We start from the raw sequence: 18,553 nt of genomic DNA on the forward strand, positions 1-18,553 counted from the left end.
TGATGATAATATTTGAGCTAACGAGCCGTTAATCTAGTCCTTCGGCTGAAGAGGAGAGCCCATATACATTTTGTTGGCCATTGCTCGACCAAAGTCTTTTTTACGTATTTTGAGCTAAGGATCACAAAAATCGAGTCCATTTTGTTCAAAAGTGGTGCAAATAATTGTTAATAACAATTTAATTGTTTAAATCATAATAACGCCTGAACCGCTGGTTTGTTGGGGCAGTTTATGGGAAACGGAATGTTAAAAATGAAAAAATACACAAAAAAAGTATTATAGTGTTTTTTTGTATCTCAAATATTTCGCGACCGATGATAAAAAAAAGAGCCAGACAAAATTTTTCTTTGTATTTATTAAAGGCCGTGGGACGATAAGTATACCGAATCGGCCCCAGATAGGAATCGGGCTCATTTTTTCAGGGAATGTTTGTACCCATGAGATACTTCGATGCTGCGAGTTTCAGGTCTTTATCTATAACCACTTCGGAGTAAATCGAAAAATACTGAAAATTAGAAAAAATTGATGTTCTCAGAGCGTACTCATTCGATTGATCTGAAAATTGGATATGTTATGAGGGTTGATGGTAGCTATCTGGAAAAAAAAATAAGAGCTATTTCGGCTCACAAAAACCTAAAAAAAAACGAGTTAATATTTTTAATTTCAATTTTTAAGCATCTTACCATTACGACACAGTTATGAAAATTTTTTTTTTGTATTCCTCATCCAATTTCCTATAAATCTATAACCTTTCGAAATTTTTAAAAATGGTACTACATATTGAAAAAAAATAAAAACCATTTTTTGCTCAAAAATCGGGTTTTTCTAATAATTTTACTCTTGAACTGATAAAATACAAAACTTACTCGTTTACTAAGGTAGAGAAAACCATAAAAGAAATAAAATATACTCACATTATTAAAATAATTTTTTTTATTTATTAATTTCAACGCTGATATTTCATCCATAAACAATTAAAACTGCAATTAAATATATTAATCTACTACAAATGATAAATAAAAGTGTTCTCCTAATTTGTGACTAGTCTTCGTCGCTATCGTCATCACATTCTGCAGCCAAACTTTCCATCATTTTAGATAATTCTGAAGATCTTAAGCTACTCCAATTAGAATAAACTTTCAAGTGGTTCAAAATCTCCGTATAAAAGCGTTTTTTTATGAGATGATCGCTGCAGCATCGATTCCCATTCGGAATAAAAATTCTTTTCTTTATAAAGCATTGCATACGGGCATCTTGAGGAACAACGACTAGATTTTGATTTGAGACAGAACATACACAACAATATCTATGAGTCGCAACAGTTCTTTTCATTTGAACTTCTATACATTCTTCTATTTCATCATCACAGGCAACATCTAAATGAATAGATGGATCATCAGTACTCGATTGAGATAAAGTCATCGTTGATAAACTCGATTCTGTTCTTTCTAAAAGATCATTCCTATCTGAAGGTAGTTCATCTTCCAACGATAATTCCTGATTCTCATCTTCAAGTTCACTTAAATAGTTATTTAAACAATTAAAAATAATTACTAAATATAGATAATAGTACAGCCAATTCTTTGGAATGTCAACACTCAGTAATTTTAAGGTTATCTACGGATCTAGTGACTTTTCACAAAAAAAAAAAACAGTGTTACCATTTTCGAATTACAGTGCCATCTTGTGGTTGTTAAATTCATTGAATATTGGGCGGGAACGTTTAAGTTCTCTGAAACAACGTTGATTTACATAAACAATAGTAATGAATACTGATTTACTCATTACAGTTACTGATAGAGTTTTTAATAATAGTTAAGTACATTGAATGAAATTATTTTAATAATGTGAGTATATTTTATTTCTTTTATGGTTTTCTCTACCTTAGTAAACGAGTAAGTTTTGTATTTAATCAGTTTAAGAGTAAAATTATTAGAAAAACCCGATTTTTGAGCAAAAAATGGTTTTTATTTTTTTTCAATATGTAGTACCATTTTTAAAAATTTCGAAAGGCCATAGATTCATAGGAAATTGGATGAGGAATTCAAAAAAAAAATTTTCATAACTGTGTCGTAATGGTAAGATGCTTAAAAATTGAAATTAAAAATATTAACTCGTTTTTTTTTTAGGTTTTTGTGAGCCGAAATAGCTCTTATTTTTTTTTCCAGATAGCTACCATCAACCTCCAAAACATATCCAATTTTCAGATCAATCGAATAAGTACGCTCTGAGAACATCAATTTTTTTTAATTTTCAGTATTTTTCGATTTACTCCGAAGTGGTTATAGATAAAGACATGAAACTCGCAGCATCGAAGTATCTCATGGGTACAAACATTCCCTGAAATAATGAGCCCGATCCCTATCTGGGGCCGATTCGGTATACTTATCGTCCCACGGCCTTTATCTTCTCAACCATCCAGATCGGTTGATTAGATAAAAAGATATGAAAGGTTTACATCCAAACCCCCCCCCCCGCTCATACACACAGACATCTCTCTAAAAATGCCAGAATGGCATTCTAGGACCTTCAAACTTCGATATTTGATGAAAATTCTATTTTTGAAAATCGGGGTAAATACTATAGCTTCCCGGATTTTTCGAAAATTAGCAATTCATTTGTCGAGATGTTAAAAAAAATTTTGAATGCTGTTAAATGGATGTGATAAATAGAAACTTGCAAGAACAAAATTAAATATCATTAATGATGCACAATTTAATTTTAATTGATCTTAATGCAGTTTAATAATGAATCGATACAAAAAATTTCTTTTCAGGAGGAACGAGATTCAAGTCAGGAAATCTCTTTAGTTTATACGAATTCAGATGAATACTCTCATTCAGAGGAAATTGCGAAATTTCAAGTGCCAAATTCAACAAACAAGTGGACTAAAATCGTTATTCGCATTTCAACATCCGAAGTTGCTTTTCATCTCAATTGCTATGAAATCGCTCGAAAAAAAGTTACTCGGATCCCACAAGAGCTCGTTTTCGACACCGCTAGTACACTTTATATAGCTCAAGCAGGGCCGCATATTCAAGAAAAATATGATGTGAGTAATAGCTTTTCTTTATTGGTCAATCGTAATTTTTTTACTGATGTTTACCATTATAATATTCTGAACTCTTTTAATTTCTATCATAATTAAGCCTTTCAAGTATTAATTCTTAATAATATTAATAAGTCAAAATTATTCAAAATATGATAAAATTTTTTATGATCAAGGGCACTTATTGAAAGATTTTAAAAAATCAAAAAATTATCCCAGAATTCCTCAGGATGATTGAATAAGGAGGCGCTTTTTTATATCTGATAGGTCAAACTGTTTATCAGAGTTCATGTTATAACGGGGTGCTTTTAAAGTATCATCGACGCGCATTTCAAATAATCTAATGAAACAAACACCATCACTTTACTGGTTAAAATGCATAAAAGATGTCATTGGTTGTATCGTAAAAATGTAAGTAGTAGGGTGTCCGTTATTTCCCAAATCAATTTTTATTTACCTATCGCCCCCTGCCTTTTTAGTTTATGACCTAAAAAAAAATTTCCAACACAAGCAGGCTCTTAATTTTCACATTAAACCGTGCCGAAATCATTTTATATTTCCCATTTAAATAACATGGGACTTTTAGATTTTTGACTCTTAATTTTTTTTCTCAGAAACAAATAAGAGTAAAGATATGATCGAAGCATATTCTGATAAGAAATTAAACGCTCTACAAAAAAGTTATCTCATAGATTTTTGATAAAATAACTGCTTCAAAAGTTATTTAACGTTAAATTTGTGATTGTTATCAATTCTATAATATTTTTAATTCTATTTTCATTTTTACTGTTTTTGGCCATAAAATCGTTGAAATAAAAGATAATCGTTATTATCACTAGAGTACCGATGATCATTTATGTAGATTTCATGGCTTAAACCGAAAATCAAGGAATAACAAACATTGTTTTATGAGAAAGTAATAGAAATAACATACCTTTCCTCATACAGACGAACTTTAAAATGAATTAATGAAAAGTGGTGAAATAAAAATGTAATAACTTCTTTGCCTATAATACACTTATCCAAAAAATTAAAGGAACAAGAAAATTTCATAAATTTTTTAGTGATTTTTGGAAGGCTGTATTTTTGTGAAAAATGATCGTATCGAAAAAATCAAAAAAGCAAATTGAAGCTTGAAATCTCTAGTTTAAAGATCTTCTAGAAAAATATTTTTTCGAGCCACGGTTTTTGCGGAATCATAAGAAAAAGTTCGAGACACAATTTTTTTTAATTTTTTGGTTTCGTTTTTTAGGTCTACGGGGCCGGGAAAAATTTTTTCGAAAAAACAAATACATAGCTCGTTTAGGAAATTTATTCAGCTACAATTTGCTTTTCTTTGTTTCTCTATACGACAATTTGCTGCTGAGATGTCAGCCTTCAAATGAAAAAGGATTTTTTTGTCTTTGATTATTGATATCTCAGCAAATAATGGCCGCACAGTAATTTAGACGGCAGTTCAAAAAACTTGAATAAATCCCCTACAAGCTTCATTTTCGATTTTAAAAAAAAAAAATTTTTTTTAATCCTTGATATCCATTTGAAAAACCCTTAAAAAATGGCTATTTTCTGGTTTTTTAGTCAACTCATCGCTACTCTGCAAATATTGATAAAAAAAATAATGTTGCCAGGTAATTTTACAGCTTAATGTACCTCAAAAAACCCTGGAAATTTTTAGATTGATCCATTGAACCGTTTGTCCGGTCCGATTGCTCAAAGTTTTACAAAACAATTAAAGGAACAAGTTTTGTTCCTTAATTTGTGTAATCATTACCAAAATGAAAAAATTAATTTTTTTTGGATTTTCATTAATTTTTGCGGTAGTTATTCAGTAAATGTAAGGTAAAGAAGAAAAAAAAAAAATTTTTTCCGGAAAACGAAAAAAAATATAATCGCCCGAATAAAACGTAAAAAAAAAAATTTAAAAAAATTCTATGTTTGGTCTCGTTTCTTGGAAAATTTTTTTTTTTTCATCTTTACCTTACATTTACTGAATAACTAACGCAAAAATGAAAGAAAATCCAAAAAAAATTAAATTTTTCATTTTGATAACAATTACTTAAATTAAGGAACAAAACTTGTTCCTTTAATTGTTTTGTAAAACTTTGAGCAATCGGACCGGACAAACGGTTCAATGGATCAATCTGAAAATTTTCAGGGTTTTTTGGGGTACATTAAGCTGTAAAATTACCTGGCAATATTATTTTTTTTATCAATATTTGCAGAGTAGCGATGAGTTGACTGAAAAACCAGAAAATGACCATTTTTTGTGGGTTTTTCAAATGGATATCAAGGATGAAAAAAAATATTTTTTTGAAAAAATCGAAAATGAAGCTTGTAGGGAATTTATTCAAGTTTATTAAACTGCCCTTTAAATTACTGTGTGACCAGTACTTGCTGAGAAATCAATAATCAAAGACAAAAGGATCCTTTTTCATTTGAAGGCTGATATCTCAGCAGCAAAGTCGTATAGAGAAACAAAAAAAGCAAATTGTAGCTGAAAAAATTTCCTAAACGAGCCATGATTTCGTTTTTTTAAAAAAATTTTTCCCGGCCCCGTAGACCTAAAAAACAAAACCAAAAAATTAAAAAAAATTGTGTCTCGAACTTTTTCTTATGATTCCGCAAAAACCGTGGCTCGAAAAAATATTTTGCTGGAAGATCTTTAAACTAGAGATTTCAAGCTTCAATTTGCTTTTTTAATTTTTTCGATACGATCATTTTTCACGAAAATACAGCCTTTCACAAATCACCAAAAAATTTATAAAATTTTCTTGTTCCTTTAATTTTTTGGATAAGTGTATTATAAGCAGATTTATCATCATTTTTGCGAAAGCAAATTAAGAAACCAAATTTCTTAAATACATCAACGCCCCGATCAACGATCGATACGAATATTTGCGCATCTCTTCTTCATTCAAACTCAGGCTTTAATAATTTTAATTCAACTTCCATAGGCGTTTTTACCGGGTTACATTTTTCTATATTAAACCGTTTTAAAATATCATTTGTGTACAATTGTTGTTTTAAACATACGCAATAGTCTTTGTCTTGTGAGAATTCCATACCTAGACAACGATTTATTTTTCCTAGATCTTTAATTTCAAAAAATGCAGACAAAGAACTTTTTATATTATTCATCCATTCCTCGTCTTCGCTCGCCATTAATATACACTGGTCACAGAAATTAAGGGATAGAAAAAAAATCCGAAATTTTTAGGTGATTTTCAACATGCTGTAACTCAATGAAAAATGGTCGTATAAAAAAATTCAAAAAACCAAATTGTAGCCTCAAGTTTCTATTTTTTAGATCTAGACCTCAAAATTTTTTATCATGTACGGTTCCGGAGTAATTATAAGAAAACCAACGAAAAAAAAATTTTCAAAATTTTTGCTGGTCTTTCAATACCTCTATGGGCGACAATAAATTTTTTTGAATAATCCGACTGTCTGACTTTTCTCGGAAATTTTATGCCCTTTAATTTGGTGGCCTTAAAAAGTCTCTACGACAATTGGCGCCGAGTTATCATTGATCAAAGCAAAAAAGTCCATTTTGGCTTTGATAATCAATAACTCCGGATGTATTGGTCGTACAGAAAATGGAAGCAGGGTTTTGAAAACTGAAAAATATTCTCTATAAGGCAAAATTAGTGGCATTTGATAGAAAAATTTTTTTTAAAGCAATATTGTTTGGTAAAAAACAGGTCAAAATTCACAAATTTAAGGATATTCGGAAATCTTGCTATAACTTTGGATATAACGGATGAAACAAGGATATCATCGACTTTTTTTCAACCTTAAAGTGTCCTGAAAAAACCCTGGAAATTTCAAATCGCTGCGATTTTTCTTTCTTAGTGCCCCGAAGCTTTAAATTTATCGATTTTGTTAAAAATCACCATAATTGGTAGTTTCTCGGTATTTGTTAATTTTTTCGATTTGAAAATGGTTTTTTTACCGACATTCTTCATTTCTTTGATCAAAAAGATCGATTATCGAGAAAAATTGAAAAAAAAAAATTTTGAAAAAAAATTTTTTTTTTTCAAAATTTTTTTTTTTTGTTGTATCTGCAATGATTTATCGTTGTCAAAAAAAATTCCTACAATTTTTTTTACCGCTGTAACTGCATCTGCTTCAAATGTCAACTTAACAAACATACCCTTTGGGAAACTCTAATGCCGGCGGTAAAAAAAATTTTAGGAATTTTTTTTGACAATGATAAATCATTGCAGATACAACAAAAAAAAAATTTTGAAAAAAAAAAAATTTTTTTTTAAAAAATTTTGAAAAAAAAAATTAAAAAAAAAAAAAATTTTGAAAAAAAAAATTTTTTTTCAAATTTTTTTTTTTTCAGTTTTTTTCGATAATCGATCTTTTTGATCAAAGAAATGAAGATTATCGGTAAAATAACCATTTTCAAATCGAAAAAATGAACAAAAACCGAGAAACTACCAATTATGGTGATTTTTAACAAAATCGATAAATTTAAAGCTTCGGGGCACTAAGAAAGAAAAATCGCAGCGATTTGAAATTTCCAGGGTTTTTTCAGGACACTTTGAGGTTGAAAAAAAGTCGATGATATCCTTGTTTCATCCGTTATATCCAAAGTTATAGCAAGATTTCCGAATATCTTTAAATTTGTGAATTTTGACCTGTTTTTTACCAAACAATATTGCTTTAAAAAAAATTTTTCTACCAAATGCCACTAATTTTGCCTTATAGAGAATATTTTTCAGTTTTCAAAACCCTGCTTCCATTTTCTGTACGACCAATACATTCGGAGTTATTGATTATCAAAGCCAAAATGGACTTTTTTGCTTTGATCAATGATAACTCGGCGCCAATTGTCGTAGAGACTTTTTAAGGCCACCAAATTAAAGGGCATAAAATTTCCGAGAAAAGTCAGACAGTCGGATTATTCAAAAAAATTTATTGTCGCCCATAGAGGTATTGAAAGACCAGCAAAAATTTTGAAAATTTTTTTTCGTTGGTTTTTTTATGATTACTCCGGAACCGTACATGATAGAAAATTTTGAGGTCTAGATCTGAAAACTAGAAACTTGAGGCTACAATTTGGTTTTTTTAGTTTTTTTATACGACCATTTTTCATTGAGTTACAGCATGTTGAAAATCACCTTAAAATTTCGGATTTTTTTTCTATCCCTTAATTTCTGTGACCAGTGTATCATCTACATGTACAGTGATTATTATGCATTTACCGTCTCTCTCACATATAAACATGCATGGGTTTTGTGGCATTGACTCAAAACCTAATTCATACAATTTGTTCCGTAGCTTTTTTGTGCCACTGACGTCCCGCTTGACGTAACCCATACAATGCTTTTCGCAGCTCACACACACAGTCACTCAAACTTGTGATTCTTTCTAGCCAACGCTTAGCCGTTTGTATAATTTTCTCGTCACTTACACGCGCGCACTTTGTCCCCACTGGCTCCCCACTTATGACTTGTATTAACACTTCCTTGAGTTGCTCAGGTATACTCATGTATACACTTCCTTCTAGCTCTCCATGAAGGTGTGCAGTCATGACTTCCGCTTGGTGAATTATCAATCTCCTCTCTGCTGCTAAACCTGCCAGAACTCTTATTGATGTTGACCGTGCCACTGGTGAATAAACCTCGTCGAAATCTTCTCCGGGTCTTTAGGAGCAACCACGTGCAACTAGTCTAGCCTTTTTTCTTTCAGAATTACAGTCTAACTCAGTACAAAATACAAATCTATTTCCGATGACCTTTCGATCAACAGGCCTTTCAACGATTTCCCACGTACAATTCTTTATTTGTGTCAGGTACTCGTCTTTAAACGCTCCTCTCTTTGCATCGGCGTTGAGTAGCTTGCTTGCTTGCTCCTATGTAACAGGATTAGCTGTCATCGTTAAGTTCGCTTGTTCAAACACATCGTCATCGTACTCATGTACGATTACCTCCCTTTTTCCGGGGTTTTCTTCCTCTTGATTATTCTCATTTTGCGGTCTCGCTGGCTGATATCTTTTAGATAGTCTCCCAACTGACCCTGAACGCACTAACCGGGGTCGACCTCTTCCCCGTTTAGCTGGCTGAACAAATTCGCTTCACGACACTGTAGCCCCTCTCTTTGATGCGCGTCTAAGACGTTTTGGCTCTTCTTTCTTTCGCATGTCTATAAGATCAACTTCTATTCCGGTTTCTTCTTCCATTATTTTGCGATACTCCCGTTTAAATCCTGAATAATTTAAAAATTTAACATCTCGACTCACAATTGTATTTTTACCGTCTAGCATGTACACTTTATATGCTTCGGACTTTCGAGAATAACCCACAAACACTCCGGGATCCGACCGTGATTTAAACTTTCCTTTGTTCTGTCTCTTGTTTAAGTTTTTAGTTAACACATACACTTTAGAACCGAATACTTGTAGATAGTTAAGAGTGGGGATTTTTTGCATCCACACTGTATAGGGTATTTTTCCCCCCAACGCACTCGTTGGGCATCTATTACGAGTATAATTTGCATTGTACACTGCCTCAGCCCAAAAACCTGGTGGGGCGCCGGCCTCACGCATCAAACAACGCACCATTTCCACCAGTGTCTGATTTTTTCTCTCGGCCACACCGTTCTGCTGAGGTGGATGTGGTGTAGTAAGGCGCCTTCGTATCCCGTGATTCTCTAGGAAACTGAACTCAATCGAACCGAATTTTTAATAGTTGTTTGAGAATTTTTAATAGATAATTTGGATTCAGTTATTGACTTTTCGACGCAAACGCGGATTCCTGCAGTAAGATTAAATGATTTTTATATAGATTTTTAATTTAAATATTCCCTATTGACTTTTCGACGCAAACGCGGATTCCTGCAATAAGATTCACGAAATTTTCGCGGTTTCGTTATTCGCGGTCCGTAGGGCTCAAGATCATGAGATCTGATAGTCAACTAAGGCCCTGAGCCAAGGTGCTCAGGCTATTTAAAAACTTTGATTGATGTTTGATGGGAGTAATTAAATTGTTGTCATTGGTGGAAAATGACGACAAGTTTTTATTTATTCGTCAATCGTTATTGCAAAAATCGTCGCGCTACTTTTATACGCATTAGTGATGGTAATACTGACGCTGCGTTTTCACGTGCTTTTGTAAAGAGGAGTTCCGTAAATTTATTTATGAAATAAAATAAATTAAATAAAAAAAATTTATTGGACATAACACGCTGATGAGTTACAGCTAAAATAGAATATTCTAGACTTAACTTAGTATACACATGCACTGTTGAATATCCAACAGTTAACATAAAAGAAATCGTTTTTTTATTTAATTTAATCTTCATCGGTTAAAATTATCAGAATGATAGAAATCTACTTGCAAATCGGATGCCGACGGCCTCGTTTCATTTGTCTATTATCTTGAAAAAAAATTGTGTTTTTAATTATAAGGGAATGCAGTGCCTCAAATTTTTTTATTATTGTACCATTTTTGAAACGATTTTTTTAACTTCTCGCTAAGAAAATCAAAGATTTTCAAAATTTCGGGAAGTTATTGTTTTCACCCCGATTTGCGAAAATCGAAATTTCATCAGATGTCGACGTTCTGAAGTCCTAGGAAGCTATTCTGACTATTTTTAGAATGATGTCCGAGTGTGTGTGTGTGTGTGTGTGTGTGTGTGTGTGTGTGTGTGTGTGTGTGTGTGTGTGTGTGTGTGTGTGTGTGTGTGTGTGTGTGTGTGTGTGTGTGTGTGTGTGTGTGTGTGTGTGTGTGTGTGTGTGACCGGTCTATAACTTTTTAACTAATAAACCGATTTAGATGGTTACGGTGGCAATCGAAAGAGCTTGTTGGCCATCAACGTTTCTGAAAATTTCAGATCGTTTGATCAAGTAGACTCGAAAATATTGCCGAATTAAGAAAAAAAAAATTTGTTTTTTTGTTTTTTATTGATTTCCCAGAAACGAGTTAAACGATCGATTTCAAAATTCAATCAGCTTTAGAACTTTATAAGCCGCGTCGAATGTGACCTCAACCATCACAATCGGTTAATTTGTTCGAGAGATATCGTTGGAGAAATAAATGGTAAAAAACAGTTTTTTCCGATTATCTTTAAAGTGACTCATCCGATCAATTTAAAAATCTAATCAGCTCTAAAACTTAATAAAATGCGTTGATTGCCACCTTAACCATCAATATCGGTTAATTCGTTCGAGAGTTATCGTGGGAGAAAGAAATGGTAAACACTGGTTTTTTGCGAATATCTTCAAATCAACTGAATTAAGCAACTCCAAAATCTGATGAGCTTTAGAATTTATTGAAACGCGTCGATTGCCACCTCAACCATCAAAATCTAGTCATTTGTCTAAGAGATATCACGGGAGAAAGAAACGATGAAAAACAGTTTTTTGCCAATATCTTTGAAATGTCTGAACAATCTAAAAATTTTATCAGTTCTAGAATTCGATAAAATACATCACTTGCCGCCTCAACCATCAAAATTGGTTAATTTATTCAAAAAGCTTTAAAACAGCGGGAAGTGTTAGGGCTGGCCCGCAGGGTCAACCGATAGACAGATTTTTTTTTTAACTTCCCGCTAAGAAAATTCGGGAAGTTATTGTTTTCACCCCAATTTTCGAAAATCGAGTTTTCATCAGATGTCCACGTTTTGAGGTCCTAGAAAGCTATTCTGACAATTTTCAGAACGATGTCCGAGTGTCTGTATGTGTGTGTTTGTGTGTGTGTGTGTGTGTGTGTGTGTGTGTGTGTGTGTGTGTGTGTGTGTGTGTGTGTGTGTGTGTGTGTGTGTGTGTGTGTGTGTGTGTGTGTGTGTTAGATGGTTACGGTGGCAATCGAAAGAGCTTGTTGGCCATCAACTTTCCTAAAAATTTCAGATCATTTGATCGAGTAGACTGGAAAATATTTGCGAATTACGAAAAAAAAAAAATTTTTTTTTTTGTAGTTTTTTATTTATTTCCCAGAAACGAGTTGAACGATCGACTTTGAAATCTAATCAGCTCTAGAACTTTATGATTTGCGTCGAATACGACCTCAACCGTCTCAATCGGTTAATTTGTCCGAGAGATATCGTTGGAGAAAGAAATGGTAAAAAACGGTTTTTTTTCGATTATCTTTGAAGTGACTTATCCGATCAGTTTCAAATCTACTCAGCTCTAGAACTTAATAAAACGCGTCGATCGCCACCTCAAACGTCAAAATCGGTTAATTAGTTCAAAATGTATCGGCGCTGAAAAGTTAGCAAAATAACATAAAATGTTATTTTTTTCGGATAAATCAAAATCTAATGTGCTAAAATGTGTCTGAAATCATCCTAACTCTTTCTCTGTATAGTCTCTCTCGATCATTTCATAATGTCATATAATTTGTTCTTTAGTTTAAATCATATTATCAGCAAAAAATTGTAAAAAACCAAGTTTTTAATATTTTTCTCGGAAATTTCGTATATTATTGCTTTGACGTAAGTCAGAACTCATTCAAATCTTGATTTTGATCACTGATATTGATTTTTGCCTCAATGCATTCATTTCATAGAACATAATCGGGAATCAAAATTTAAAAGCCGCTTTTTCATTTATGATTTTCGATTCTTAACCTTTTAAATTTTAGCATAAAACGTAACTTGTTAGATCTTAAAAAGCTCATAAAAAAAATGTAAAGCTCGAAAATATATTTGCAGTGATGTTTTCAAGCTCCTTGAGCTCGAAAACAGCGGGAATTTTGGGGCTGGCCTGCTGGGCCCACCGACGCCCAGATTTTTTTTCGTTTTTTTCTTCCTCTTCTGCTGGTTTTCCTTCTTCTTTTTTTCAGTTTTTTTTGTTTTCCTGCATTGTCATCTGATTCTGAGCTACGTTCCAAATTTCAACTCTCTAGCTCATCGGGAAGTTACTTGAAAATCAATTACAAAATTTCACCCGAACAGACATACATAAAAGCGAGTTAATAAAAACGTGGTGATTATACTGAGATTTATATTATAACTATAACCAAGTATAAACCAAAAATATTACATTTCATTTTTTATCTGTTTAAGTTATTTTTTAGATGTTTCTACTTATACTATCTATCAGAGTTTATATCAAATAAAAACATACTTTATAAAACCCAAAAACAAAAACCGGTTTACTTTAATTTTTGAATTATAATTATCTCTAATGATAATTTAAATTTAAAAACTTAAATAACTTCTAAATCATTATTTAAATAAAATTATAAAAATTGTTTAGAGCTTTTCATTTTGAATAATCAAAAATATTTTAAAAATGTACTTACCAGAGATCGTACATAAATAGTAAATTCATGACGTTTAGTTATTTTCGCAGGAAAAAATATTTATTACAATAAAAATAATTGAAATAAGTTATTGGTTTTTAGGAGTTTAATCCCTAATTAAAAGAAACTATTTGCATTGTTCAACTCCTATAAAGGCGATTCAAAAGTATTCAACGTATTGAAAATCATTAAAAATTATTAAAAATTTTTTTTCAAATCATTTCTTTCAATAAGAGATTTAAATATATATTGTAAACTTAATTTGTAACATTAAATCACATTTTATTTTATTTTTATATACAGAATGCGGTTTAGTTGCACACAAATTTTGAAAAATGAAGTATTTTGTTTCATATAGTAATAATAATGATACATGTTATAAAAATAAATTCATTAAATTAACTTGATAATAACTACTGATTTGTTACAATCTAAATAATACTAAATAAAAATATTTGTATAAATATTTCATTGTAATTTTTTTAAATCTTCATGTGTTAGAAATTTAAAAATATCCCTCGTAAAAGTATTTGGGAGTTGCAGTTCTTGGAAAATATCATTCGTTAAATCAATAGCATTGAATAAGAATTTTTTTCTTCTTAATGCTTTTTTTAAGCGGTAAGTCATCATTCCAGCATATAGTGGATAAATAGATTTAATGTCTAAATCTAAAATTGTACTATCACTAACATATTTTAAACTTAAAGCTAATTTGTGTACACATTTATTATAGGGGAGAGGGGCTGCAATTGTAACAAAAAAATTTATTTTTTCGATTCCATTTGTTTTTTTTTAAGATAGTAAACTTAAAAACTGTCAGAAAGTTAGCTGATAGTATCTTTTATGTGACTGACTTAGTTAATTTGTAAAAAGTCAATGTTAACTTATTAAAAAATCAATTTATTTAACTAAAGTCAGGGGCTAAGATGGCGGCGTGCGTGGGCTGCAGTTGTAACACAGTGCAGAGGCAGTTGTAACATGGAACGAAATAGATATTTTTCACCAAATTGCTTTTATTATTCAGTCTTAATACATACTATTATACTTTATTAACTCTTAAAGTCAAGTATTTAAACTCAAAGTATCACATATATTTGTATCGTTAATATAAATTATTAAACATTTATAAATATTAAACCAATCAAAAAATTAAACTACAAAACATTCATTTCAATCAGTTTAAAACTGATTAAATATTTCTTTTTCTCAGAGATTTACGCTTTGGTGTAATTTCTTCAGTGTTTTGAATTTTTAATTTGCTATTTTCATTTTCTTTGGAAAAACTAGTATTTTTTAAAACTTTACGCTTCTTACAATTATTTTTATTATTAAAAGTTTCATTTTTGGTCGACGTCATATCTAAATTCAAACGTGTTGGTATCTTTTACTTTTTTTGCTGTTCTAAAGCAAAATTTTAGCTTTTTATTGCACTCAGATATCACTGTGTTTACTAACAACCTACACGATCCCAGAGTAGATTTATGGTGCATCCAGTTTGCGCAGATTCCATACACGACTCTGAGTGTTACAGCTGCTACTCGTTCAAGTGTTACAACTGACCCTTAGGCAGAATTGTTAATAAAAATCTAATTACAATAACAAAAATCAGTAAATTGATATAAAATGCGATTATAAAATACTCTTGATATGTCCCTTAAAGTATTAATACAAGTCTCACATCATAACATTAGAAAACAAATTTGTTATTAAAGAAATTGTGAAGCGTACAAAAAAAAGTTTTCACGCGTATTTTCAACAATTCTCAATATTTTAATATCGGAACAAGATTAATAACTGAAACTTTGATCTTGTCAATGATTTACTATTTTGAGTAAGTTAAAAAAAAAATAATAATAACTTTCAGTTTTTTTAATAGTTTTTCATTGAGTGTTACAACTGTCCCTTGTTACAACTGCAGCACCTCTCCCCTACAATACATAATGATACGTTACATTACTTGTACCAACAAATGTTATCTTCATTTTTTTAATTTCGCTTATGCACTGGACGCGTAATTCACCGAATTGTTGACTATTTACGACCGCTAAATTTTCTTGATTGACATAAAAATTCGCCGCACTACATTTCGCAATATGTTCCGTAATTGCATCATCAACTTTTTTTGAATTATTTAGTCTTGAAGTAAATGCTGTTTTACCTCCAGTGTTCTTCAAATTAATATCAATACCAGCATTACGGAGTTGCCTTAGGATATTATCGTCGGTCGCATACATAATTCTGTAATGAAGTGCTGAATCTTTCACAATCTGTCACCATATGTATATCAAACATATCATGATTTAAGAAAAATTCTACTGCTTCCGAGTTTCGCATTTGGACAACAATATGCAGAAGACTTTCTCCTAAATAGTTCTTTCTAATATTAACATCTAATCCGTAGGCCAGAAGAAGTTTTATAATTGGTACATTTCCTCTAATAGCAGCATAGATTAGTGGTGATCGATATTTATCGATATCAGCATCAGCATTCGGATTAGCATTATTTACTAAAAGTAGCTCTACCATTTCTACATTCATTAAACTAATAGCGATATTTAATGGTAGAATGGCAAAACCTAATTCATAACAATGAATTATCATACTTAGACTGTCAAGGAATGATAGTAATAACTCAGGTTCAGAAGTATGATCTTCTTCATAATATTTGATAACTGCTTCCATGAAACTTCCCGATTCAGAAATTTCAATTTGATGATTAATAATACTGATAACGTCTGTTCCATAGCTAATAAGACTTTGAATTTTTGTCAGGTTATTAGTCATAACAGCAATATTAAACACTTTACTCCAGCATTTACTTTTTGAATTTATATCAGCTCCTTTGCGGAGCAGATAGTCCACTAATTTTTTATCATTATTAACAGTTGCTATATAAAGCAACGTTAAACCACTCAAGACTGAAATCACTTCGTTGATATCTTCGATCCGACCTCGTTTTATCGAGTTGGAAATGTAGGTAAAATTTGAACGTCTTAATTCCATTGTAATGAATTTGATATTGTTGATAATTGTTTATTTTTAACTAATGAACTTTTAAATAAACGAACTTGAGCACTTTACTGTTAGAGTTACTGTTCACTTTGTACAAATTCAACGTTATATTATTGGTAAAAGTTGGTTGTACTGATGTAGTCTTAAGACGAGAGTAACTGTACGACTGGCAGTCTCAAGATCAAAACTGAGTTTGAATGATGATGTCTAGGGTACCCCCGACTTTAGCAAAAACGCCCCCGATAATGATTTTTCTCGCCCTGCTTTTCAAAATCTATCGTCATAATTACAACAAACAGATAATTACTCAAAAGTAAACCCATATAGGACAATAATAGTTCTCAAGTTGTTCTTAAAATTAATTTCTTTCTATTAAAATTTAATTCGTCTATTTAACAATACGGGATTCTTGATAAGCCCATTATCTTAACTGTAATAGCTTTCCAGTCTTTCTCTCAATAACTTTATCTTCCTAATCTTAAAATTTGGATAAATTATGAGCTAATGACGATTGTATGTTATAGAAATATTTAAACTAAAACTAACTATTCATGACTTTTATAAAAATGCGAGTCATTAAATACTTACGTATTGTACTATTGTAATACAGTATATGATTGTCGTTACGATAATCTATATTTGAAGCATGAATGTTTTCTGGAAATAATTATACTGTTAAATTTTTACCTGACCCCTAATGAGCGATTTACTTACGGTCTGGGAAAAATTTTCGTATCTACAATAGACTTGAGTTAAATTAAAATATATCGTTGTCCGCAAAAATTAAATGTTTTTTTTAAGAGCAACTGAAAATTTTTCCTATTTACTTTGAATATCATTGAAAAAAAAAAGATTTAGCGTATTTGAGTCTTTGAAAACAGGAATTCTTTAAGCACCCTATTTTATCCCCTTCCCCTCTTCTATATATGTATAGATTAAAAACTAGCTGTCCCCCACCCGCTTCGCAGGGCTGAGATTAAAATTAATATTTATTTATTAACAAACTATTCTTGAGAAATTTTATATTTGTTATTGATTATTTTTTTTAAATATACTTTTTTTTTTTAATATACACCTATTTATACAATTTAATTACAATTTTAGAGTCCAACCAAATTACAATTAATTTACATAATTACATAACTAAATTAAAAAGTTATGACAATTATTAAATTGAAACCCATACGTATTATAACAGGGCTACTGCCACTCTGGTCATCCTTAAAAAGGGCGCCACTGGAAGTAATAACGGCCTCCCAGAGCCGGATCTTAGATCATCAGGGTCGGTGTAAAACTTGATTTGTAAAAGAAGGAAGAGGAAGGATAATTTATAATCATTTAACACTTTATTTAAAATAACAATTTTGACCTTCATTTATATGACCTTATAAACCTTATTGCCTTATTATTATAACGTCAACTACCTTTGACAATTTAAAACAATAATTGTTGAGCTCTTAATTAAGCCACTACCTTTGGATATATCACACACACACTCACAGTAAGTCCCCTGGACTTATTATACACACACACGCGACTTAACTAAACCTTAACTTAATCCTCCACGCGATCACCAAGACCCTCTACATGGCTAAAACCTTACATTTATCCCCGCGCGTGATTTTAACAATAAAAATTTTTAATATCACTGTTACGTTCTGGCTTTAATTAAATTTAAATAAAAATTTTTAGAAATTTTTTTTTTGAAGTCTCGAGTTATTTATTCGCCACAGTGGGCGAATGAACGGTTCGACACTTCTTATAATCATAATTAATTAATAAATTAATAAATCATTACTTAGTTGGCGATATTATTTTTATTCACCGCCAACAATGTAACGGAAATCTCTTGCGATAAGAGAGTCGCCGTGGCTTGCGGATAGTCTAAACAGATGACGATGCATGAGACTCGGGCCACGACGATTCTCTCATAGGAAACCTGAGATGCAACGTTAACATTTTGAAAATGTATAATACCAAGGAGCGACAGAATCAAGTGAGTCGATTAAAGTCAGTCGATTAAAAGTCAGTCGTTTACAGGCAGTCGATCACAAGATCTAGTAGAGCCAAGAACTCTACACAAACCTGCTGGCTTGATCCTGTCACTCGGACTTGAAGCAAAATATATATCCGTATTTTATTTAAATACGCACTCCTTATTTAAACTTTGGGCGCCGCTACGGGCAGCCCAAAAATCACATACCTCGTATTGGGCGCCGCTACTGGCAGCCCAATACTC

At 31.4% G+C, this 18,553-nt stretch overlaps 1 protein-coding gene across 5 annotated transcripts in view; it reads left to right on the top strand.

Moving 5' to 3' along the window:
• The window catches only part of LOC130664099 (collagen alpha-1(XVIII) chain-like), an 826,723-nt gene that overhangs the window by 246,185 nt on the left and 561,985 nt on the right, over window positions 1-18,553 (top strand). For all 5 annotated transcript variants that reach the window (XM_057463858.1, XM_057463861.1, XM_057463863.1 and 2 more), the window contains one exon: window positions 2,777-3,052. In XM_057463858.1, the coding sequence (XP_057319841.1) occupies window positions 2,777-3,052 (276 nt within the window). The remainder of the gene's footprint in view (window positions 1-2,776; window positions 3,053-18,553) is intronic.

Source organism: Microplitis mediator, chromosome 2 (genome assembly GCF_029852145.1).
Source record: "Microplitis mediator isolate UGA2020A chromosome 2, iyMicMedi2.1, whole genome shotgun sequence".
NCBI lineage: Eukaryota > Metazoa > Arthropoda > Insecta > Hymenoptera > Braconidae > Microplitis > Microplitis mediator.